We start from the raw sequence: 24,597 nt of genomic DNA, 5'->3' as shown, positions 1-24,597 counted from the left end.
CATGACTGCTGTATGACTTAAAAATCAGACATTCAAAATTAATTACGCTTTTTTTTTTTTTTTTTTAAATCCAAGTTGGATTTAGCCTAGACATATCAAAACTGGCTATTAGATTAAATTAACTTGCAGTTAATCACTCAGGTTATCATCAGTTATGAAACAGTTCAAATGTTTCATGCGGCCTCCTTTTGATTTCTTATTATTATTTAAATCTGTTAAAATTCCTATATATTTGTTCATATCTATAAGCGATATAATAGAATGCATTATTAATGTATTATTATTATTAGTCCCTATATCGTTGAAGAAACTGAATTATTTCGATGGTCATTAGAAACACAAGAGAATACGCAATATTTAACCTCATTCTGCGATTGCGCCGCGTGCGCGTGTGAGTGTGTGTGTGTGCGTGTGTGTGTGTGTGCGCGCGCGTGTGTGTGTGAACATATTGCTAGACTACATGCAGTAACTCCATGCATGGGTTATTTAGTACAATGTGATGTGCATTAATTTTTTGGGCGCCATTTCATCCTTATTATAAATCTTTATGTAATAGAGAGGTTTTGTTTTAATAGGGCTATTCTTTACATAGTTTATTCAAGGGGCCACATATGAGGTGTTCACAGGCTGGAGGTCAAACACCCATGAAAACCGCCAAGGTCAATGAAAGTAAGCAACAAACCGTCAACATATTGATGATGTCAAATCGGAGGCATATTTTGTAGTTGTGTGTAAAGTGGTGCTGTCACACTGAAACTCCGTATTTATTGTGAGTTTTATGTTGCCTCAGCACAGTAAGAAGTACGGTGAAGAGAGCTTGTGATGGTCAGCATGCCTGTTTGAGTTTTAATACCTCTGTGTGGACGTTGGGAAAAATGTGGTTTACCATTTTCAGCATTTCTTTTTTTTCTTCCCCGCTTTGGAGAGCAACAGAAACTACGACTTGCTGCCCCAGGCCGAATACGTCGCCGCTCTTTCTAATTTCTTCTCCTTCTTTTTTTCCTACCCATGGCAAGGGGGAAAGGTTTTGTGGTTTCCTTGAGAAATAAAGAACTTCTCAGAGAGGTCGGCAGACGTGACTTTGAACTTGGATCAGATCCTGTGTTTCCTGCGGAGAGGGAAGAAATGGTCTTGGGAAGAATGGTCTATAACGTTTAAGCTGCAGGGCTTTGAGCTGAGACGCACACAATCCCACAAGTTTTACACTGCTTCTGCTCCTTCCGCCCTGGCTCTTACCGTTTCACGCGACAAGGAGACAAGATAAAGTTTGAACCGTGTTGGAATGGGACCATGTGGAACTAGAGCTAAATGAAAGTGTAAGTAAAAGCTCACTTTTTTTTCCCGTGTGGGACTTTTAACCCTAAACACATCCCCAAAGAATTTACTTTTATTGGTTTGGGGAACCGCGTGGCAGTAATATTTTTTACACATAGGCTATGATCACTTTTAGTGTGATGGACTGGACTGGGACTGTGTGACTTCACTTGTATATATATATATATATATATGTGTGTGTGTGTGTGTGTGTGTGTATATATATATATATATATATATATATATATATATATATATATATATATATATATATATATATATATATATATATATATAGTCCAACTTGTACGAGATAATTTGAAACTTAAAATATAGCATTAATTTATTGTTAATAATCACTGATAGATTATGTGTATAGAATATGTATGAACATGGTGTTCAGGTACCATGTTACCTGCAAAACAGGCTAACAAACTACAAATACATTTTAGTTTCATGAAATCTAATACACTCCTTGTAACATTTGTTTGTATTTTTGATATATATTTATTTATTTTTTTGGTTCTCTGGTCATGGTTGTCCGGTTGAAACAAAATTCATACCACAAGCAATCATCTAAAAAAGAAAAAGAAAAAAAAAGGGGGGGGGGGAATACTCGTTATCTGAAATAGTGAATATACTTTGTTGTATTAATGCTCATAAAAAAAATCACAGCCAGTTTTCTACTCTCATGTCTGAGCAGTGACAGTACTTGTAATAATTTGTGTTCTGCATATCAGTGCAGTCTGAAAAAGACTCAGTGTGTTATTGCCATTGGCTGCTGCTCTAATAAACCTTTTCCAAACTATGCTTTTAAATCTACACTGAGGCAGCTCCTGTGCGGATACTCACCTACAGTACCAGTCATCGAGTGACACGGCTTTGCATTTTACTCAAGCAGCCCTTGTTTGAATGCTGGATTACAGTTTTTACGCATTAATTAGATTTGCCTATAACAAATCTCATCGGGTGTTTTTTTTTTTTTTCAATTAATTAAACAAAATGGCCCAGCAAAAGCTTGAACATTTCACTGCTGATGGCTGCAAGCAGTATAAAATGGTTAGTCTTCAGTATTCTAGTGTGGACTAATGTTGCAAACGCTATCATAAAACGACAGTAGCTTTTGTTGCTTTGATTTCCGTATATACTCAGAAAAGGCTCGCCGAAAAAAAAATAAATAAATAAATAAATAAAAAAAGTAGGCGGTAATTGTCAGTGGAAAAATGGCGATCGACTATTAGTCGCCAAAGCAGCGCGTGCTATTGGAGGGACCTATGGGATTGATGAGGCTCGGGAGCCAATGAGACAGCGCCAAATGAGTGACCACTCTCCAGTTAAAGGGGGCGTAAGAAGAGGTAGTGCCAGTCCACTGAGAAAGACAGACCCTCCGAGATAAACACAGAAGAGCGAGAGAAATAAACATCCCGATCCGAGATGCTTCAAGAGCGCGCCGCGCGTTTAAAGAAGACACAGTAAGATAATCAGGCGTTTTTTTTCCGGCTCGTTTTAAACGGGAACACGCTAAGGAATCTTTTTTTCTCTCCTTTCCCTTTCACTGGGATTTTAAGTTAGAAGTTATACTCACGAAAAAAACAAATCTAGGCGATCTGAGTAAGAACGCTTCTGTTTTTTTTTCTTTCCCGTGTGTGAGGATTAGTCCATACAAGTTTTACCTCATGTCGTGTTTCCAAATCTGGAAGTTATTACTTCCATAGCTAACAGCCCTCTCTGTTTATTTATCTGGCGTTTATCTGGGCCGTTACAGGTAAACTGCATTGAGCAAAAATTGTATTAAGTGAGAAATAATGTTACTGGACGCTGGTCACCAGTTCCCTGGCTTGGGAGTGGGAACATTTGCGAGGCATCACGCGGCGAGCGACATGCAGGACAGGGACTTGAGTTTAGCGCAGAACAGCTTCGTTGACTCTGCGCACATGGGCGCTTTTAAACTGAACCACGATCTCTCCCCCGGACAGAGCTCGGCGTTCACCTCACAAGCCCCCGCTTACCCCGCCGCGGCACTGGGCGCGCACGCGGCTCATGTCACCTCGTACGCGAGCTCGCCGTTCAACTCGACGCGGGACTTCCTTTTCCGCAGCCGAGGTTTCGGAGAATCGCCCCCGGCCAGCGGCCAGCATGCCATCTTCGGCCCCACTGCGGGGTCCCTGCACCATTCCCACGCAGACAGCCAAGGCCACATTCTGTTCCCCGGGATCCACGACCAGCACGCCTCGCACGGATCCCCAAACGTGCTCAACGGGCAAATGCGACTTGGACTACCGGGTGAGGTATTCGGACGATCAGACCAGTATCACCAGGTCTCAAGCCCTCGGACCGACCCTTACTCAGCAGCCCAACTCCACAACCAGTACGGCTCCATGAACATGAATATGGGGATGAACATGGCAGCGCATCACCACCATCCTGGTGCCTTCTTTCGCTACATGCGGCAACAGTGCATCAAGCAAGAGCTCATCTGCAAATGGATCGATCCGGAGCAGCTGAATAACCCTAAGAAAAGTTGCAATAAAACTTTTAGCACAATGCACGAGCTTGTCACCCATGTCTCAGTTGAGCACGTCGGAGGACCGGAGCAAAGCAACCATGTGTGCTTTTGGGAAGATTGTCCGAGGGAAAGCAAACCTTTCAAAGCTAAATACAAATTAGTGAATCACATCCGCGTGCACACGGGAGAGAAACCTTTCCCCTGCCCGTTTCCTGGTTGTGGCAAAGTATTCGCACGATCAGAGAATTTGAAGATTCACAAGAGGACACACACAGGTAATTATGACAAGTTTGTTTATGTTTGACTTGTGTTCATGAGTTAGTTAGTTAGTTGCTGCGACTCAATGTTTAATGCATGAATTAAACTCTCCAAACTGTTATTATATTACATTTATTAATAATAAGCGCTTGCTATATATATATATATATATATATATATATATATATATATATATATATATATATATATATATATATATATATAAAACTTCAGTGTAATTAAGATTGACATTGCATTTGCATCTTAAAATATGTGAAGAATCGTGTTCAGTGCATATTGCGGCCACGCTGCTTACACTCCTGGAAGCGATTACAGCTCAGTCTAAATAAACGCAATGAATTTTCATCACTGTGATAAATTATGTAAGAGACTGTCGAGGATTTGCTGATTTGCAAACTTGAGCCGGGTCGCTGGCGACGCTGGGGCTCGTGTCGTGTTAGCGCAGCGCGCGCACAGCGGCGCCGTAAATCTCTTCAGCCGCTTTAATGTCTCCGTGGGCCAATGCTCGCGCGCCAAACTCGCTACGTCAGGACTTCCAAATTCAGTTTACTCAGCCCAATGAGCTATTCCTGTTTTTAAAAAGTCTGCCCAATAATTAGCAGAATCGACTACAGATTGTAAACTCGTCTTTTTCGCCACTTTTTGGGAATATCTGAGTTGAAGGCCTATTGCTTTCCTTAATAGCCTGTGCGTGCTTCTATGAGCTGGACAGGCCATAATGCGGAATTTACTTAATTTCTTGTCACACTAATCCACTATTCACTGCAACACTAAACCTTGGCTTTATCGAGCTGTTGACTGAATTTTATTGTTTCTAAAAATCGTCTTAGCCTAATGCTTGTCAGCTTAACCACAGTCAGTGGAATGACTTTGTAGCTAGTTTATGAAGTGAAAATAAGCAGCGCTTAAATGTCATCTATAGTTGGTGCTCATATTTTTTAAACACCACAGCTGACAGTTTAAACTACCATCTTGAAACATTTATCATTAATTTGTGAGAACACAGTCTACTTGTGAGAAGAGTCGATTGCTAGAGGTAATGAAATACAGTCGTCCATGTACTTGTGCTTTAAAAGATCTCATGCGTTTTGACACACTCGCATGCATTAGCCTGCACGGGTACACTGTAGCATTGCAGATGAAGATTAAATCACTTTGGGGGTGAATTTATTTATTTTGAACCCCATGTACACTGCTGATAAGGGTGAGCATTTGATACAAAGCTTTTTTTTTTCCTCACTATTTTTTCCTACAGGGGAGAAACCATTCCAGTGTGAGTTTGAAGGCTGCGACAGGCGCTTTGCAAACAGCAGTGACCGGAAGAAGCACATGCACGTGCACACGTCGGACAAACCGTATTTGTGCAAAATGTGCGACAAATCCTACACTCACCCCAGTTCTCTTCGAAAGCACATGAAGGTAATTCTTTGCAAAAAAAAAAAAAAATTATGTACAAGATACAAACCATGTACAAGTTTCTGCGGCTTGTCATTGTTATTGATGACAATGTTGTGCATGGTGCAGACTAACACACAGCTGATGCATGCCAAGCAGTGTTTGCTCAGGTTAATTAATTGCACGAAATGTTTTTGTGCTTTTTCAGGTTCACGAATCTTCCCCGCCAGGGTCCGACTCGTCTCCGGCAGCAAGCTCTGGGTATGAGTCGTCCACACCCCCCGGGCTGGTGTCGCCCTCCACCGAGACCCAGAGCAACACCAACCTGTCGCCCTCGTCCGGCGTACACAGCTCAAACGCACACAGCGGCCTGTCGTCCAACTTCAGTGAGTGGTATGTTTAGGACTGGATCAGTCCACAAAGAAGTATTTCACACACACACACCCACACACACACACACACAGACCGCTCCAGTAAGACCTGGGGTCTAAATGAGACTTGTACAACTACTAGGCCTAAGCCTGTATCTTGCGCTATTCTCCCGGGAGTGATCCTCATCAACCGAAGAAACGTGCACAAAGAAGCACTCCTTCTTTTGTAAATACTTTGCACCCTTTTCCCAGTTGCTGTAATAGATTTTGTCAAGTTTATAATTTTTTTAATTTTTTTTATTTTTGGTGTATAGATGTCGCTTCAGTGGTAGCTATTTCTCTAACCGGACTTTTAGTGCACATATTACGATAAAAGTTGTATATGGTCATAAATATTGTGCTCTCATTAAGGCAAGCTGATTGTACCTAAAACATCTATTAACTGGTATGAGTGCCAAAGTCAACACTTAACGAAGACGGACACAATATTTGCTTGTGAATGTATATTTTCGTTTGCTGGGCTTAACTTGTGATGTTTTTGTGCTTTGCAAGTTCGAATTGTGAAATATATTTGGAAGATGTGAGGAAAATAAACGTCGTGCAGTTCAATTTTCTGCTACCACACCCTTCCTTTTGTAAATATCGACTGCCATATTTATCCATTTGTAATTAAATTATGGTATTTACTTGCAACAGATGAAACAATATTTATAAAGAATGTTTCTTTACTATAAATATGTACAATTATGAGCTGAACAGGGGCAGGTGTTTTGTTATGTGTTTTTGTTCAAAGTTCAAGAGGTGTTTTCTCCATTATTGTGATAAAAAAATTACTGCATACAAATATAATAAAATGTGGTTCAAGTGTTAAACTGTATATATTTTCTCGTGCTTTTTTTCCCCTCATTGTTGTGCATCTGTACATTTTGTTCGTCTGGTACGAAGTGGCAACCTTTATGTGGTAACCTTTATTATGGTAACATAAAACTATTCGGGTTTTTTTTTTTTGTTTGTTTGTTTTGTTTTTATTTTTTGTTTTTTCAATTGATGAGGTTTCATTGAAATTTTCCTCCTCTACATTACTCCGTCTAGGAATTGGTTGGGTTATTATAAAATGAACATCCATCCATCCAAACTTCCAAAAAAAAAAAAAAAAAAAACAATAAAAAATACAGAGGAAAAAAAAAAACAGTGCATTGTTAATAAAACGTGTTGCTGCTGCTGATGCTTAAAAGCAGGGCTGGGATTGCACGTGCATGTACCAAGGACGTGATTTTGTTTTATTTGGAAGACTTTTGTCCAGATTCTCCCGCTTTACTTGTGTTTATTTGAGGTTAAGCAGCATATCCATGAACATGAACATGACAACACTGCAGTGCTGGGCAAGAAGCAGCCGCCTGTTTATATAGTACTTTAAGATGACAGAAATATGCAATAGTTAGCATTGAATAGATTGTGAATTTGTGTAAACTGCTATTCATATTGCATTTATACCTCATCAGAATGGCTAAAACAACACATTAGCATTTATATGACTAGTGCATTTATTACATTTAGAAGCAGTTGTTCAGTATTTAAGATGTTTCCGAACAACACAGAAGTAGCTGATAAGTGGCAGATCAGTCGGCAAACACCTTTAACGACAACAACAACAAAAATCTCTTAAACTCACCTTCTCTGTACTTTTGGTGACTGAAAAATCTCCACAGTCACATGCTGACTACAGTCGAGGTAGACCAGACGAAACATTTGCGTGTGTTTTTTTTAACCAGCAGTGAAGACCCCTGCTATGAAAAATGGTAGGTTACTTCTAACCCCACGTCAGAACAGCCTAGTACACCAACTCTACTAACTACTATGAAGCGTCACCATTTTTATATGGTCTAGATATAGCCGAAACATATTTATATATTTATGTATGTCAAGCCTGCGGTGTTTCCCAAAATATCAGCTGTGAAAATTACGACAACTGTCACCCAGTGCCTTTGTGAAACCCTACGACAAAAGTGTAAGCGAGAGTGTTACCGAGTGTGTTATCTATACTTAGATAGTATCAAATGATGGGTCTAGGCAGATGCCATATAAAGAAATGGCATGTGTGATGGAGCTGCTGTGTCAGGCAGTCCACTCCACTGGGCTAGATGGACTGCTTGACTGTAGGCTTGTTACTTCCAGCCTCCATGACTGGGCTGTGTGCTGACCTGTTGGAGCTGATCACCTGCACTAAGCGTGACCTGAAGGGAGCGTGAAAGGTCAGTGTCACGCAGAGCGCAGCCGCCGTTTCCTCCATGGCGCACGTGCTCTATTATTGATCCGTGCATGCAGAAACGCAACTCTGCACGGGCCAAAAATATAACTTGGGCTAATAGTTATAAGAATTCAGGGGTGATCAACTACTAGCTTAATGCTGATTAGAATATGATGCACTGTAATAGCAGGCAAAGTTTGTCTCTACCTGAAATAAAAATGAAAAAAAAAAATAAAATAATAATAAAAATAAATCACAATTTCATGTGTTTCCTATAGCGTGCAGGCGTATAGATGTATTATCGCGACAAATCACATTTCCCTTACACTAGTGCGCACTGAGAATACGTGCAGACTTTGCAATGTCAAAATGTCAGATTAGATTTACGTGAATTATCTACGACCAGCTTTGTTTCACTGTCTATCGGAGCAGACTTTTCCTCCCACGCGCTGCGCTCACTAGCATGATGCGCGTACACGGCAGCGCTACATCCGAGCGCGCGCGCACACACGCACACACACGCGTACACGCACACAGATACTAATATACCGTCGTTTAATTATTTATACCAATAGCTCCCATTTTTATGGCACGGCAATAAGTCACCTGTACGTACCCAATATAAAAAAAATAGTTTTCATTATGATGATGTGTGTTTAATAACGTTTTCGAGCCCGTGCGTTAACTTGGACTATAAAAGATCTGGACCATCTGCGATCTGTCCCCACTCTCAATCATTAGAGTAATGGCTGGCTTAATTTTCCACCGATTGCATCCACACCTGCAAGAACATGGACGCGTGTGGCCATGAGCACACACCTCCCCCTACTTGTCTAATACACAGTGTGCACACAGAAAACACTCAATCTGGGAACATTTTAGCATTCATAATTAATTGACAAAAAATGTTTCAATGAGTAATTGTATTATATTTTTCTTTATATTTGTGTAGCTGGATTATCACTTCCTGTTTGAATGGGAACATGACAAAAGATTAAATTATGAGAATTGTTCATGTGTGTGAATTATCTTTTATTCATCCTATATTAGCTTATGCCAAGTTTAACGTAGTAAATAGTTCCTTATCTCAGTAATTCATTTGTAGTCATGTAAAACGAAAAAAAAAAAAAAATTCTACTTCAAACCTTAATACGCAGAATGCGCGCAACTTCAGCACTGTGCATGAGAGCCTACCGACCATGATGTGCCAGCCACACCCAGACAGAAAGCTGCATTTCAAATGTCTTAATCTTTTAATATATAAATCATAAGTCTGATAGCACTGAATGGGAATAAACGCTATTTATAAAACTGTCAGTGCTACACACACACACACACGCAATTCGTGGTTGAAAGCCTCTCTGGATGTCATTTAAATAGGATTTTTTGTTTTTTTATTTAAATTTTTTTTTTTGACAAATCAAACAAACAAACAAACAAACAAGAACAAGAATTTCTAAATTATGTGATTACTCTGTAGTGACCCTCAGAGCAACAACGGACAAACTTGCACAGAACTGTAATTTCACAACACACACACACACACAAACACACACACACACACACACGTCTGACGTTTTAATTTTTTTCCAGTTTTTCCAGTTTTCCAAATAAATAAATAAATAAATAAATAGGTAGTAAAAAGATTTCGTAGGCGTTGTGACCGATGACCTCGGTGACCCTCACTTCAACCCGCGCACAGCTGTATTGTATAGTACGTCACAACCTCAGTCCAGCTGTGCTGTGGTCACTTGAGATGGCGCGCGGGGTTTTGGTATTTATTTGCCACAGCACTGTCCGGTTTGAGACGCACATGGTTCAACACGCAGAGTGGACTTCATAATGCTCTCTGCATCATGTGGACATTTTATATTAATAAAAATCTGTAAAGAAATGAGTCAGTATGGCTGGTGCACATTATGTGTTGAACCACAGCAGTATGTCACTGGCGCCAGTTTATTGTGTTTATTGTCAGCCTCCATTTTGGTGGTATCTCATTACCGTTAGAATGTATGGGAAATAATAGAACAAACAAACAAACAAACAAACAAAACGGTGTACACTCTCACTATACTGTGAGTTCTCATAGTACACTTTTCCCCCAGTAGCTCAGTAACCCTGATTCAGTGATGAAACCTCTTTCTCGAAGGACATTTCTGCTCATATTTGATTGATCACCTGCACTAAGCGTCTATCTCCATGAGGTAAATACACACTGAAATATATCCGTGCTATGCCTATGGGATATCGCAATATTATCAATGCAGCTTTCAAAAGAGTAACCTAATTGTCACGTTTTGGCATCTAACGTTCTCTTCACAATTGATGAGAGGAAAAGAAACAATTTTGTTTGCTTGATGATCATGTCAAAAGGGATATCTGCATGAAGACTAGCAAAGGGGGACTAAGCTATTAATTTAGAGAGAGTACAGTGATTTTAATAATTAGTGTTTATAATAATAAGTGAAGTATATATAGTGCTTGTATTGATTGTCATCTATATTCTGACTGAATTCCATGAAGTCACAGTATATATATATATATATATATATATATATATATATATATATATATATATATATATATATATGTGTGTGTGTGTGTGTGTGTGTGTGTGTGTGTGTGTGTGTGAAATAGTGACACACACAGTGACAGTGAGTAAAAGTGTGCATATCTTAATTTGGATTTGACTATAGTCTAAAATTATCTGTGCACAAAAATGGCCTTTGCTTTCAGTAGTAAGAGGAAAAAATCTCTCCACCAGCTACCAGTCAGTTTGATCATAAACTGTTACCTGCCAAAGAGTAAATGTGAATTGCATAATTTTTGTAGTCTACTTAGCTTATTTTAGGGTATTTAGTAATTATCATTTGCTGTTATTATTTTGCTTTTTATTCTCGCCATTCCCTAAGTGTGAATTACCTGCTTGTTATTATTTCTTTTTATTAATATGTGAAAATAAAAAAAAGTTTTTATTTTCTCTATTCTATTCTATTCTCCTTTATCATTATCACATAAACATTAAGAATGAAATGCTTATTGAATGATCTGAATTATTTTTGTTTGAAAAAATATTAAACCTAGTATTTTCGAATATTATTTTTTCACCTTCCTTTTGCCTCCACAATCATTAAATATAATTATGAATATATAAGAAAATTATTTTATTTTATTACTGAAGATATGAATTACCTGTGTGACTTTGGATCAGCAATAATCGTTCTCAAGCATTATTATTATTTAGTATTCTTTGATAAATTTTGACTTTTAGTCTTTTTTCCAGATTTCTGCACCACTTCCTGATGTTACTCTTTGTATTTGTACAAATAACAGGTTATTATCAGTTTGATAAAGGTTTAAGAATATTCTCCTTCCTGGTTTTTCTAGTGAGTTTCTCAGACAAATGCAGGTTAGTTTCTTCCTTGGACACTTTGTCTTATGATTTCACAAAAAGTGAATTTGTAGAAAGCAGTCATAACTATCTTAGATCACCACGACGCTTTAAATGTGTAGCAGTCGTCTATTCAAAATAACATCTTGAACAGGTAGGTTTTTCAGTGTACCAGTGACAGTTAGGCTCCTTTTTTATCCTTTTTTCCTGAATTAGGCTTACCTCAAGCCCTCTTTCTCTCTCTCTCTCTCTATTGTGTTTCTGTGGAAGTCTACGTACAGTTTTGGCACAGAGCTATGACTTTCATGATGTGTGGCGTGGGTGCACACTGCCTTTCTCTCAAAGCTCAGTGTGCTTTCCCTGAGCCAGTGGGAATAGCCACATGTCTGGCCCAGAGAAACAAAGAAAAAAGGCCAATTCCTGAAGGAAGTGAGTACTGGCAACACCCACAAACATGGCATGAACATGACCATGCCATAGCTTCCAACATGAAACACTCTCTCTTTTACATAGATTAAACTCATACGAGTTTTATGTTTTTTTAAAGCAAGATTTGTGGCTGTAAATCACAAAGCATAGTGAAAACTTTGTTATTTCTCTATTATTAGTCAGAATTCTTGACAAATTTTTTCACTATAAAAAAAGTGTGTGCCTTACCTAGTCAAAGCTCTACAAAAGAAAATTCTTCCATATTGCATATTATAGATTATCTACAGTGGTTTAACTGCTAAGCAGCATTCCAAATTAGTGTAGAGTCATCAGAATTTATATTAGCACCGTCATCTGGTCTTCTTATAAAAAAAAAAAAAAACACTTTATTAGCAGACCAAACATTATATGCTAATTTTGCTAGACAGCTCATTTAGCATAAAAGATCAGTTATTAGCAGGTTCTTACTTGCGTGTTGCGTACTGTTCTGTGTTGCACCATGGTCCTGAAGAAACGACATTTTGTTCCAATGTATACAAGCTATATAGAGGAATGACAATAAAAACTAACATGACTTGACTTGACACACCAGTCCTAGATATGGGGAGCATTTAATCATTTCTATTATGGTGGAAAATCTCAAGGTGTCACTCAGCTATGTAAGGGTGCATTATGAGACTTTGCCCCACTTTGTTAAAGTAGGCCACAACAGATTAAGGAAATTTTCAATTTCCCTGCACCTATAAAACCAGAGTCACACCTCCACTACCTCATGGCTTTGATCCTTAAACACTGCAGCTCTCTGCCTCAGGGAAACATGGGGCCTAAGGATGCTCTTCCAATTCTGTTTACAGGGTCCTAATGACAGAAAGGAATGAGCCCTTTTCTGTTCTTTCTTCTGTTCTAGCCATTTTTTGTTAATGAATCTGCTATTAAATTTGCCCTGGGTTATATCACCAGTACTTTATTTCTTCAAGCAGCCATTTTCATTCTTAATTTGCTCATTATTGGATTTAAGAGGGTCAGTTGGCTATTCTCATAAACTTGGTTTTCCAAAGCAAATATAACCCGGGTCTCCAAAAGCATTACAGCTTTAAGATTAGGAAAGAAAGTGAAAATGTAAGGAAGTGTTATTTGTGAAAATTATATAAACACTACTAGTTTATGACTTTTGGAAGAGTCCAGAAACAAACAAACAAAAAAAATGTGGAATGAATATTTTAAGATTTTTTTTTCTTAATTGTCTTTAAGGGCATTACTGATATCATTGCTTCTCCACAGAACCACTGAAATTGCTGTTCAACCCAGAATGTTGTAGAAAGAAAACTTTTTGATAAGATATATAAGTTCCAGCTTTAATATGCATACCATATTCTTCTCCCATGTGGTTCATCTTTGTTTTAGCTATATTTAAAAGAACAAAAAGAGCTGTAATTCAGCAAGATTTACATGAGTTCAGAGAAAAGAGTGTTGATGGCTGCCTTCGTGATAAGAAGAAGAATCTCAACCTCCTCCCTGGCCTCTCACATTCAAGCCTCTTCCCAGCTGCGTGCTGTTTACTTTTTTCCCCTTGACCACCTGACAAAATCTCAAAAGCAAATGGAAGAATCCTGGTGGATTGAAAGCTCCTTTACACCAAGGATTTGGTTTGATATCCTTGTGAATATCTAATGTCTTGCAACTTTGTGACTTTGCCCACATCAAGAGTTTACAAGTGGCAATCCACAGGTTATTTAAACAGCCAAAAAATGGTTGAAGATGAACATCAAAACAGTAGCAGTCTGTGCAAAATGGATTCCTGTTCAAAAAGTTGCAGAACTGATCCTAATTTTTTATTTTTGCTCTCTGGTCTTCTCAAGAGGAGGCCCAACGCCTGCAGAGCTCTCAGAGTACAACAATAACATCTTTGTCTCATGTAAATATTAGTCCAATTCGATACTTTTTCTTTAAAAACAATACTGAAGGCACTAGGAAGAAAAGATGTATCAGTGACGCTGATCACTACGTTTCACATAGTATGATGTGCTGTAGAATTGTTCATTTCTGTTATATTCCTCATTGTATATTACACCGCATGGGGTGCATTTTAGATCGCTCATCAATGTTATCAGCACAAAGCGATTGGTTTGAAGAGATGCTGCTAGGGTTAGTGGGCTGGAAGGAGCTAATTTGATTGACTTTGAATGCCTAATGTCTATGCTGGAAGCCTGGATTCCCTTGACAGTCTATGCACTCATGGTCAGTGAGCTCATCAGTGGCTAGTCAAGTAGCACCTGACACATGTCAATTTGGAGAACAACAGCACACACAACTTTGAGCTAATGCCCAGAGTGATTGTGATTAGAATGAATGGGACAGATTGTATTTGATGACAGTTCTGCAACGTGTGATGATTCCCTCATGACCTCAGCTCAAACGAGATGCTGCTATTGGGACATATTATTTGCAAGACAAAGTGAAAATGATGGTAATTACTAAATGTTTTACAAAGTCAACAGCTGAGTTTGGTGAAAATTGCTTAACACATCAAATCCACAAGGATCCTAATTCTTAGCATTTATTCCCATAATCTGAAACAAATCTCTTATTTATATACAGTGTTTAACATTTCAAAGGCTTATGATGGTAAGAGAAGTATAGCATTGTTAGCTGTAAATTAAAGTTAAATGAAATATTCTTGTTTGCACACAGATTACTGGTATTATACCAGTGAGAAACAGGTTGAAAGACAACTGGTATGAATTTTCTAAACAAAACAAAATGTACTTTAAAGATTTAAAAGATAATGTCAGCTATACGTAAGCATGCTTATAAGTAGTGCATCATGGCATTGCATCTGGCCTAACAAGATTGAATGAAAGTGTGGCGATTTAGTAGTCTTCTGCCTTGTTTACCAAACTGAGGGACATGTGCAGGGGCTGTGCTCGGTTATTTTACAGTGTTAGTAATCCAATCGATACTGACCAGTCTGTTTTAAGTCAGCAGTGGTGCTTGTGATCTGCTTCAAGGTTTTGTAATTTTACACTCAGTGACTAGATATAATCTCAGTGATTATATTAGATTATATATTGTATAGATTATATTACATATTGATTATATATTGCTTAAGTAAAATGATTAAAATCTTCCTTTAATTCCTCAAATATTCCTACTTAAAAGACTCTGGCTTGTTTACATTTGGCATGTTATTTAGTCCTTTAGTCAATCTGTTTTCGTCTCCAGTACAACCAAGCAACAAACTGTGCATTAGCTCAAAATCTACAGTTTTCTTGATTGATCATTGGTTGAAAAAACAGCCATTACTGAGAAAATTGTGAAAAAGGATGCAAACAGCTACATACTATCAGCGGCACATCATTCAAGGTAGGGCTTACTGCTGCCACTTGTTCAGAGCATGCATGTGAATAAACTGAGGCCCTGAAGAGCCCAGCACGTGCATTGGTAAATGTGTGTGCTGTCTCTTGACTGTCTCATCTCTGAGACATGACCCTTAAAGTGTTGATAAGCAAACAGCATCTGGGTCCAGGGGAAATGAGCGTGCTTATTTCCCACCTTGCTGGCCTCGTGCGGGGAGTGTGGGTCACAGTGGTCTCTGGTGAGTGTTCGGCCAGGCTTGGAGCCGCACACAAGGCCTCATGTCCTCCTCTGTTGGCAAATAAATAGGAAACACAGTTAACCGCTTTTGGCAATAAAACACAAGGGAGAGAGAATTGTATGACAAAAATTTCACACCTGACAGATGCCTTAATCAAGGAAACAAGGAGAAGGAAAGCTTTTTGATGATAGAACAGAATTCAGATGTGTGTAGGTGTGTTTTTAATGCCCAGTTTACTGTGCTGTACATTTACCTACCAGACACTGCACAGTCAGTGCACCCCATATAGCAAATTTTATTCTGGGAGTAATTAGAGATGACATTTTAACAAAATAGTACTAATTGCTTGAAAAACAACAATTGGTCTAGCTTCCTGGTGTTTTGTGTGGTTTGAGTTCAAGTCCATCCAGAGTAAGTGTGCATGTTAGATATCGTCTATTTAATTGAAGGGCCCATGGTACATTGGTGTGAAGCTGAGAGGAATTATTAAGCGTTAAGCAAGGCCCTTCTGGGAATTGGGCCCTAATCAAGAAGCCAGGAAGCGAGCTTGGAGGCTGATGAGAATTATGATGATTATGACATGTCAGCACATGTCTGTAGGACAAGTGGACAGACGATGAGTTAATCAAGGGCTGGATTAAATGGCTCCATGCTGCTCGGAAGCCAACCCCAGACTCCATGTTAGTCTTCACTGGCAGCGTCCCCTTATTAGGTCAGGCTGTGCCTTAATTCTGCGTGTATATGTGTGTTTTGGAGGTCTGAATTATTCATTCTTGTTATATACTCTCTGATCAGTGTGAGGGGCTCCAGGCCATTCTGAACAACTTGGGCTGTCTTGGATTTGATGGGTGCAGATTTAGCTAATTATTGTCCTGAATTTGATTTGATGTGTCTGATTTTGTTTTTTAATGGGACTACACAAATAGATGAGCTAAAACATGATAAGATTCTGGAAAGTATGTGTAAAAATTGTGCTGTGCTAAAACTGAAGCTAAATCTAAGCTAAATAGAGATCCATCAAAAACCTAATCAATTTAAAGACCAATGTACTGTATATTCCTATTGTTACACCCCCATCGTCAACCTCCTTCTGTGTCACCAGCCACTTGACACTTTGACGTAATCATGTGCAGGTCAACCACAGAAGGATGCTCTGTCGTATGTTACTTATTTGGAGGAAGAAAAGATTCTAGGTTTTCTAGATTTTCACAGTTTTGCTTTTTGACAGCTTGTCAGTCAAATAAGTCTGACCCCTAGGTTTGGTGTTGTCATGACATCAGCTCATGCATCAGCTCACACAAAACTAGACTAGCATGAAAGATAATATCAGATGTTTCAGAGAAACGTTTTGTTTCTTTTAAAATCTATTTCACTGGTTTTGCTCTTTGAGTTTTAAGTGAGTTATTGTACATGGTCCTCATGATCACTTGTGTAACGTTTGTCAAGTTTCATTTAGGTTTAGTTATTCTTTTTAAGTTTGACATTTTGCTATCCACATGCACATAAAATTACATGAAATGTAAAATGTTATTACTTACTTGAAATGTAAAAAGCATTCTGGATAAATACGGACATGGCCGTCCTGTCATAATTTGAAGGGGGAGAAAAAAAGGTCATAAGAATCTTGAAAAGAGTAACTTTTCCTCCCTTACAGTATGTTCACATAAGAACTGCCACACAGACTTCAGGTTTGTGTTTATGTGTAGCCGAGACACATATTGATTTGCCATTTGGGGAAAAAGAGCAAACTGATGCTTGTACAATTGCAGTGGAGGAGCAGTGCTATTTTCTGCAGCTTACTCCTTTGCCTAGTGCTTACTGTATAGGTGATTTCATAACTGCTGGCTCCTGCCAGCCACAGGAGGAAGAACTCTCAAGCAATCAATAACTCGAATAGTACCTGACTTCTGGGGTATGGTCTGTAAAGCACACACACCTCTATTTTAAAATGTTTTGCTCTTCATGGAAACTACACTCTTTGTTTTGTTTTGGAGAAGACCTGTTCATTAGCCACCCTGGTTTTGTCTCAGCACTGAGCTAATTGATTGGACCTCACATATGTTAATCCGTCATCGGAGGGAACAATGCCCTGTGCGCTTGAATTTACTCCCCCCTCATCACTAATAAAGCCACCTTCCCTGCTGACGGAAAATTGTCAGTTTACCTCAAGCTACAGGGGGCTCAGCAATCAGACCTTAAAAAAAGCACTGACAGGTTAACCTGCTGTGCACAGGGGTCTCCCAGGAGAGGACTCCTCTACAGTTTTACATGCTACGCTTCTGGAGGCCAATGAGGAACTCACCACATAATGGAGTTGTTACCAGTCACTTGAATTTAACCTTTGCAGACCTTGGGAAAAAAATGGAGGTGCTTAAACCTGCATTATGCTCTTTTCCCCTCCCAACACTCCTCAACCTCTGTCTCCTTCATTTGGTTTTTATTAGCAAAAATGCAAACCATGTTTTTACTATCCAAGGACAGGAAGCACTTAACAATGATCGGAGACTGAAAATTATAGTACTGTGGTTGTGAGAAAACCATGTCAAATGATAAGGAGATAACAATTATGTTATAATCTAATCAACATGAAACTTTTGGAGCAGTTTAAAACTATTGCTGTGAGGAAATCAGTGGAAATGAGTGGAAAAAATCATTAGATGTTGCACAAGTTAAAATGAAATGACAGTTAAGTGTTGGTCTTTGATTGTAAAGAAAACAGATGTACTGAGCAAGAGTTGTTTTGAGTACAGAAGACAATCTTCAGATAAGGTAGCACTCATCTATTCTTAGATCATAAAGTAGAGTTTGAATAGCCAGTGGTGGTAACAGGAAAGTAACAGGAAATGTGTCCAGCTAAAGTACTTTCTGAGCTCCATTCATGAATGTGTGATACATTAAGTATACAAAAGAATACATCTGACCAGGAATTTATCCACTCTGCCCAAGTAATAGGCACTTAGTGGGATTCTTTAGGGTACTTCACAGGTACTTTTGGAGGAACTTCACAATAGACTCCACATTCAGACATAGGTGTACAGCATGCAGACAATGTGCCTAGACATTATCAGGACATCCACCATCATTTATGATGCAGATGTGTCTATTGTCATGCATTATCCACTGCAAACAGCACATCCTACTGAAGGGAGAAATCTGAAATGAGCGCTAGACTTCATTTCCTTAAAGGATTGTACAATTATATTGTATAATGCAAGACATTTCCAGTGACTTGTGCAAATTACATGGCAAGTATGTGAAGAGCTGTACATTTACTGCACATTAAGGGTCAGACATTTGACTCGTAGCCACACTGATTCCTGGGCGTCTGGCAAATCTGTCTATTCCTAGGAATTAAATTAGCATTGTGTTTAAATGAAACATTTGCACAGTTAAATGATTAAGAAAAAGGGGTTTAAAGAATAGATTAATTCTGGGAGATATTTATGAGACTATAGTTATTAAAATTGGATATAGATTTGTCTTTCCCTGGTACAGTTATAGTTTGCTTGTTCCTTTTATCTAATACTTTTTTTCAAGTACAGAAACATAGTAGTGCTTCTATTTTGCATGCTCTAGCTGTCTTTCTGTAAGGTGTTAGTTTTCTAAAAATCACTTATCTGGAGATAAGTTTTTCCTGCAACTGACCAGCTTTTTCCCTTTTGAGATAATGAGGAGTCAGTGCACTCTGGAGGTTGATTCAGTATTGATATCATTCCTATGGATTAAGGTTGACGAGAATATGAGGTACTAATAGATTGTCATTTTGATGGGGGAAAAAAATCAGACAAGAAAATGTGCAGAAACATGACTTTTATCATGATTATAAGCTCCATTCCACTTAAAGACTTTTTAACCAACTGCATTTGTGTGTAATTGAAATAAAATGAACATATAGTACTAAACTATATAAATCGTAAAAGGTAAATTGTATGTTTATGAGTAGGATGTGTTGAACTAAGGCTCTCTTTGTTGGTTTCAATTAACAGCCATCTCTTTATTAAGCTTTCAAAAAGCTGATCTTTAGGACTCCCCTATGGAACATGTTGTACACCACTTAAAGCATGCCACCTCTCCATAAAGGTGGAGAAAGTAGAGGCAGTAAGTCATTTTAGCACCTCAGTGCAAAGTGCTGAACAACTGGCTAATAAACACCTTGTCTTCCCTGCCACGTTGATCCAGTTGTTGATAGTAATTCCCAGGAATTTCTCCCCTGAGTTCAATTGTCTGTCACTTAATTAGCTCCAGTTTTATCACCACATGTTCGTGAGGTGTGAGATAGGTGTCTCTGTTTGTGTGTGTGTTCATCATGTGTGCCAGGCTTTATAAGTAGGTGTTTGTATACACAGCACTTGTTTAAGCAATTGTTTATTTGTTAATGTGTATGTGTTTTGTGTCAATGAACAAATTGGTTGCTCACACATTTGCACATTGTCAGCATTATGATAATTGTTTTTTTCTCCTTGTTAGTCTTTTGAACATAACATTTAAACTGGAAAAAACTGATAATTTCATCCTGCTTTATTGAATTTTCATATATCTCTAACCTTTGAAACATGTTAATTACTAAATAAAACTTTACAATAAATATGTAGAGACATCCCTCAGAAAATCTTTCCTGGTCACGTGAATTGATTAAGCTTTTTGGACTATGCTTGGATGTGTGCCTGGCTTTGACCTGATGGTGTGCAATGATGTTCACTACACTTATTTTAGTCAATTCATTTAATGATCCCTTGCCACCCAGGGGGTCAATTGGAAGCACACCATGAATGTTGTTTCTTCAATCTGAATGTATGTGGTGATCAGACTACTTTTCCAGTCCTCTCCATTAAATCTCCACTTACCTCAGGCATGCAAAACAAATGTCATTAATATGTTTTGCTGTCAGATTAGTCGTAACTGCTAGAATACCATCTTTCCACTATTAATGTAGATAATTGTTTGGCAGTTGGCATAGCAGAAGAAGAATAACATTATGCCATTAATATTTTATGAAAGTATTTATCCTTTCTTTCTATTTTCTTCATCCTCCCAAACATACCTTTCTCATTTTGTCTTTTTTTTCCCTCTCATTTTGCATTTCTTGAGCATTTCAATCAAAAGAAACCAAACAAGCAAAACTTGTTTTGGTGTGTGTATGCCTTTTTTTCTCATGTTCCTCGTCTGCTCTCAGGTGACAGCAAAAATGGCTGCCAGTGGCCGGTACTTTTTGGCTGAGCTCCTGCGAAATAAGCTAGAGGAATATGACGGCAGCCGCCTGGGTCATGGAGCCCAAGCTGTGCTTCTGAAAGGCCCTGTGCTTAGCTGAAGCATAGAATTAACCACAGCCCAAAAGCAAAGCCCCTGAAAAAAAGAACCAAAAAAAAAGAAGGAGAGACAAAAAAAAGCGGGTGAGACAGAGCAGGCGACAGCCGTTTGATATCCCACATTAGCTGTTGGGCTGTGAGGCGGGTGTGCGGGCGTAAAGGCAGCCTGAGCTCATATCAAAGGAGGCCGGCGGCATTTGGCTGAGCTGGTGGTGGCTGCTGCAGGTGGCCCCTAGATTCAGCCCTCACCACGGGGTAGCAGCTCATCCCCTGAACTAGCTCAGAGAGAGGGAAAAAGGGAGAAGGAAAGAAAGAAGGCAAACACAGACTCAAAAAAGAAAACAACAGAGCAAGAGGAGCTAAGAGACAGTCGTTGAACAGGGAGCTGGATAGTGAGGCAAACCAGTGGTTTGGCTTCTCAAGTTCAGAATGTGAAAGCCACAAAAGATCGTCTGTGACCAGATACCAGAAAGTAGATCTTTTCTGACCAAAAAAATGTGAACAAATTTTCATGCATTTTATCAGTGCTTGATCGCAACCTCAACAAAACAAATTTTGAATCCAAACTCAACGATATCCAGCCCAAACCAACAAACTATCAACCGGTGACTGAATAAAGCCCTACACTTGTAATGATACCTTGCAGTGACAATGACACGTGTCATCGGATCATCAGAAAACAAAACTGATATGGATAATTAATATTAAAATTGAGTTTAAATTTTGCTTTAACAGAGTCACTTATCAAAACCATCACAAATCCTCGAACCTTTTTTTTTCAACACACATTTGCTGACCTTCTCATATGAACCATTGCATTAAATTTGATAGATTGTGGGACTCCCTCTTTGGCTTTTGCATATGGCTGGCTATAGATTGTGGGGGGAATAGCAGGGAAGAATTAATTATTTAACAAAACAGGAAACAACAAAACCTCAGCAGGGGGCAACACAGCACATGTGAGAGAGAGAGAAAGAGAGAGAGAGGACCTGCTCTTGTGTTAACTGAGATTATTCCGCCTTGCTAAAATATGGTATGAAAATTTGGCTGCGGCTGAGGCTTCCAGACTCTTGATGAATATTAAATGTGTTGAACTAAGATGTCTGTAGTGGAGCAGTGAAAATATTATCCTGTGAGAAAAAAGATTAAAATGGCTAGACATTGAGGAAAATAATTTTTTTTTCTTTTCCATTTACTAAAATATCCTCTGAAGAGATTTTAAAAAAAATTGCAGACACCATATAAGGCATGCCTTTATATTTAATGTATTCAATAGAATGTTGAAATGTATTCGATATTAATCTATATTAATGATTCATATAGACCATAAATGACCCTAATTAACATCCGGACAGTGTCATGATTTCCTCAAGCAAACAGCATTGCCAAAATGAACAGATTTGGTTTGCCTAAGTCTCCTGCGTACACTGCCAAATACTGAATCCAAAGTTTGCATTTTGTGATTGGGTCCTGTGTTCTGAATTTTAGAGCAATTACTCTGTAAATAAATTCTTTTGTAGATTCTGAGATCCATCTGTGAAATAAGTAGTGTACTAACTGACCTCCCTGGGGCTGGATTCAGTATTTGGCAGTGTACGCAGGAGACTTAGGCAAACCAAATCTGTTCATTTTGGCAATGCTGTTTGCTTGAGGAAATCATGACACTGTCCGGATGTTAATTAGGGTCATTTATGTTAATTGTCTGCTGGAGCGCAGTGTCACACCAATCATACATACTGCTTTTTCCCAGCTGTGCTTCAGTCACCATGCAGTAAAAGAGACACTGTAAAATTCCCCTGGAAAATATTTACCAAGTCTCATATCGCAGCTCTGATTTTGGCCTGAAACCTATTTTCCTAGTATTTCGAAATATTTCCAAAGCAAAGAGCTCTGCTTAAAGACTGCTGAGTTGGTTAAGGATGGATTCATATTTCTTAAAGCTTGCTTATGATATATTCAGATTTATATGTACATAATTGCCATATTTGTGCAAAACTCTAGCTTGTTCAAATTCATATTAGATTAACTGAGTCACCCTTAATTTTTATTTCTACTAGGCTGTAGAAACATTTATCTAAGTTGCGTTTTATCAATAAATTGTGTATTTTCTTCTGCATTATTAGAAAATCATAGCAGATGGTACTAATTATCTCATAAAATATGTAAGTGTCATGGGTGGGAGTGTCATTTGTCCTTTATATAGCTTTTAAAAGTTGTTCTAAAAAAACATACAGACAGCCTCCATGATAGATAATGTTCTTGGATGCCTATGGGTCATTAACCACAACCCGAAAGGAAAAAAATTGGGTGAGACAGAGCAGGAGATTATTGGGGATAATTCTTCCCCTATCTTTCTTGTTATGAGAACTGCAGAAATATATATTTCCATGAACAGCAATATTATGACAGCAGTATTATGAATATTATATGACATATACACTATTATGTTTGCTCGAAAAAGTGTTCCCACTTCTCCTTCCTTATCCTCCTTCCTAGGCTTTCTTGTTGCAGTAGAGTTTTGCAGTGATGCTTCGATAGCAGGCTAGAACACACTGCTTCCTGTATTAACCTTTTGCAGTGATATTTAATTAAAGGTTTAAAGGGCACTAACACCTGCACCTCTCTCTGAGAGTGGGCCACGGTGCTAAGTGCCGGCTCAGTGGTAGAGTGTGGCAATTAGCATGACCTTAAGAGTGGCGCGGCCACCCTGCTGCCCGTGCTGTGCGGAGCCTTGCTTGCCCTGTGCCACGCTGGGCAATCGAAATGGCCCCTGAGCTGACACGCCCCCCTGCCGCACTGTGCCTGACCCTGGCCTGGGGTCGGCCAGGGGTCACAATGGACTCTGATGATATTGGTAGTGATGGAAGGAAAAGGTTGCACTCTAACCCCAACATTAACACCACTTGAATGACCCAAAGGGTTGCCATGCAATGTCCAATTGAGTGTTCATAGGTAAGGAAGATGTGTCTGTTAAATAGTGGCTTAATATAGTTTTGGCTAATTTTGTTTCTAGTCATTGTGGCTGTTTTGGGTCATAAGTTGAGGCGCTTGTGCTATCTTTTTTTGTTTCGGCAGTCTTCCTCTTGTCTCCTTTCTCCCCGGCACCCCTGCCTGACCAGGCCAGGAGCACTGGGGGACCCTAGGCTTGTAAGGCTAGTGCATCATGCTGTGCTAATATTTCAGTTAGCTTGAGTGGCTTGCTGACATGTTGTTTATTGGGATTAGAAAGCTGTTTTCTTCAAAATCAATATGTGGAATGGGGCATGGGAGAGCAATGATTGAAGCTGTTGGCTAACGCACCAATCTGTCTTGACATGAGGAGGATATGTTGACATTGGTGTACTGGAGCAAAGGGGAGAGAGAGAGAGAGAGAGAGAGAGAGAAATCTGCCCTATATGGAAAAAAAAATTCAGTTACTTGATGGATGAATTCTCACAATATTCAATTAAAACTCACCTTTTCTAACATGAACTTGATTAATTAATTAATCCATGATGTGGAAGCCACAACTCTGTGAAAGTACAATATCTCTTTGTTTTAGACGGAATACAGAATAAAGCAAATGCATCATGCAAGTACATACCCAAATGACACGTTTTGATTCATGTGTGGTTGTGATGCTATAACAGAAAAAAAGAAACACTCTGAGCAGAAAAAAAAAAAGACAAGGAAGAAGGAATAGATTTCTGGAATAAACATGAACACAACGCTGTTTTTCTCTGGATCACTTATCATTTAGCAGCGCCATGGGAAAAGCTAATAA

The 24,597-nt window shown here is 38.8% G+C and overlaps 1 protein-coding gene and 1 long non-coding RNA gene across 3 annotated transcripts in view; both read left to right on the top strand.

Annotated features, from left to right (window-relative positions):
• Positions 1 to 241: 241 nt before the first annotated feature.
• LOC128318424 (uncharacterized) overlaps positions 242 to 24,597 on the top strand; it is a 91,514-nt gene continuing 67,158 nt past the window's right edge. The window contains exon 1 of one of the 2 annotated variants that reach the window (XR_008301849.1): positions 242 to 1,316. This is a non-coding gene — a long non-coding RNA (uncharacterized LOC128318424). The remainder of the gene's footprint in view (positions 1,317 to 24,597) is intronic. The other variant, XR_008301850.1, reaches the window with a different exon arrangement.
• Positions 1,936 to 6,742, top strand: zic2a (zic family member 2 (odd-paired homolog, Drosophila), a). Its single transcript, XM_026946677.3, has 3 exons — positions 1,936 to 4,095; positions 5,355 to 5,518; positions 5,703 to 6,742. Exons 1-3 carry the CDS (start codon positions 3,120 to 3,122, stop codon positions 5,895 to 5,897), a joined length of 1,335 nt encoding a protein of 444 aa, XP_026802478.1. The 5' UTR covers positions 1,936 to 3,119; the 3' UTR covers positions 5,898 to 6,742.

Source organism: Pangasianodon hypophthalmus, chromosome 5 (assembly GCF_027358585.1).
Source record: "Pangasianodon hypophthalmus isolate fPanHyp1 chromosome 5, fPanHyp1.pri, whole genome shotgun sequence".
NCBI lineage: Eukaryota > Metazoa > Chordata > Actinopteri > Siluriformes > Pangasiidae > Pangasianodon > Pangasianodon hypophthalmus.
The sequence above is the reverse complement of the archived record's forward strand: the minus strand, read 5'-3'. Positions and strand labels throughout refer to the sequence as shown.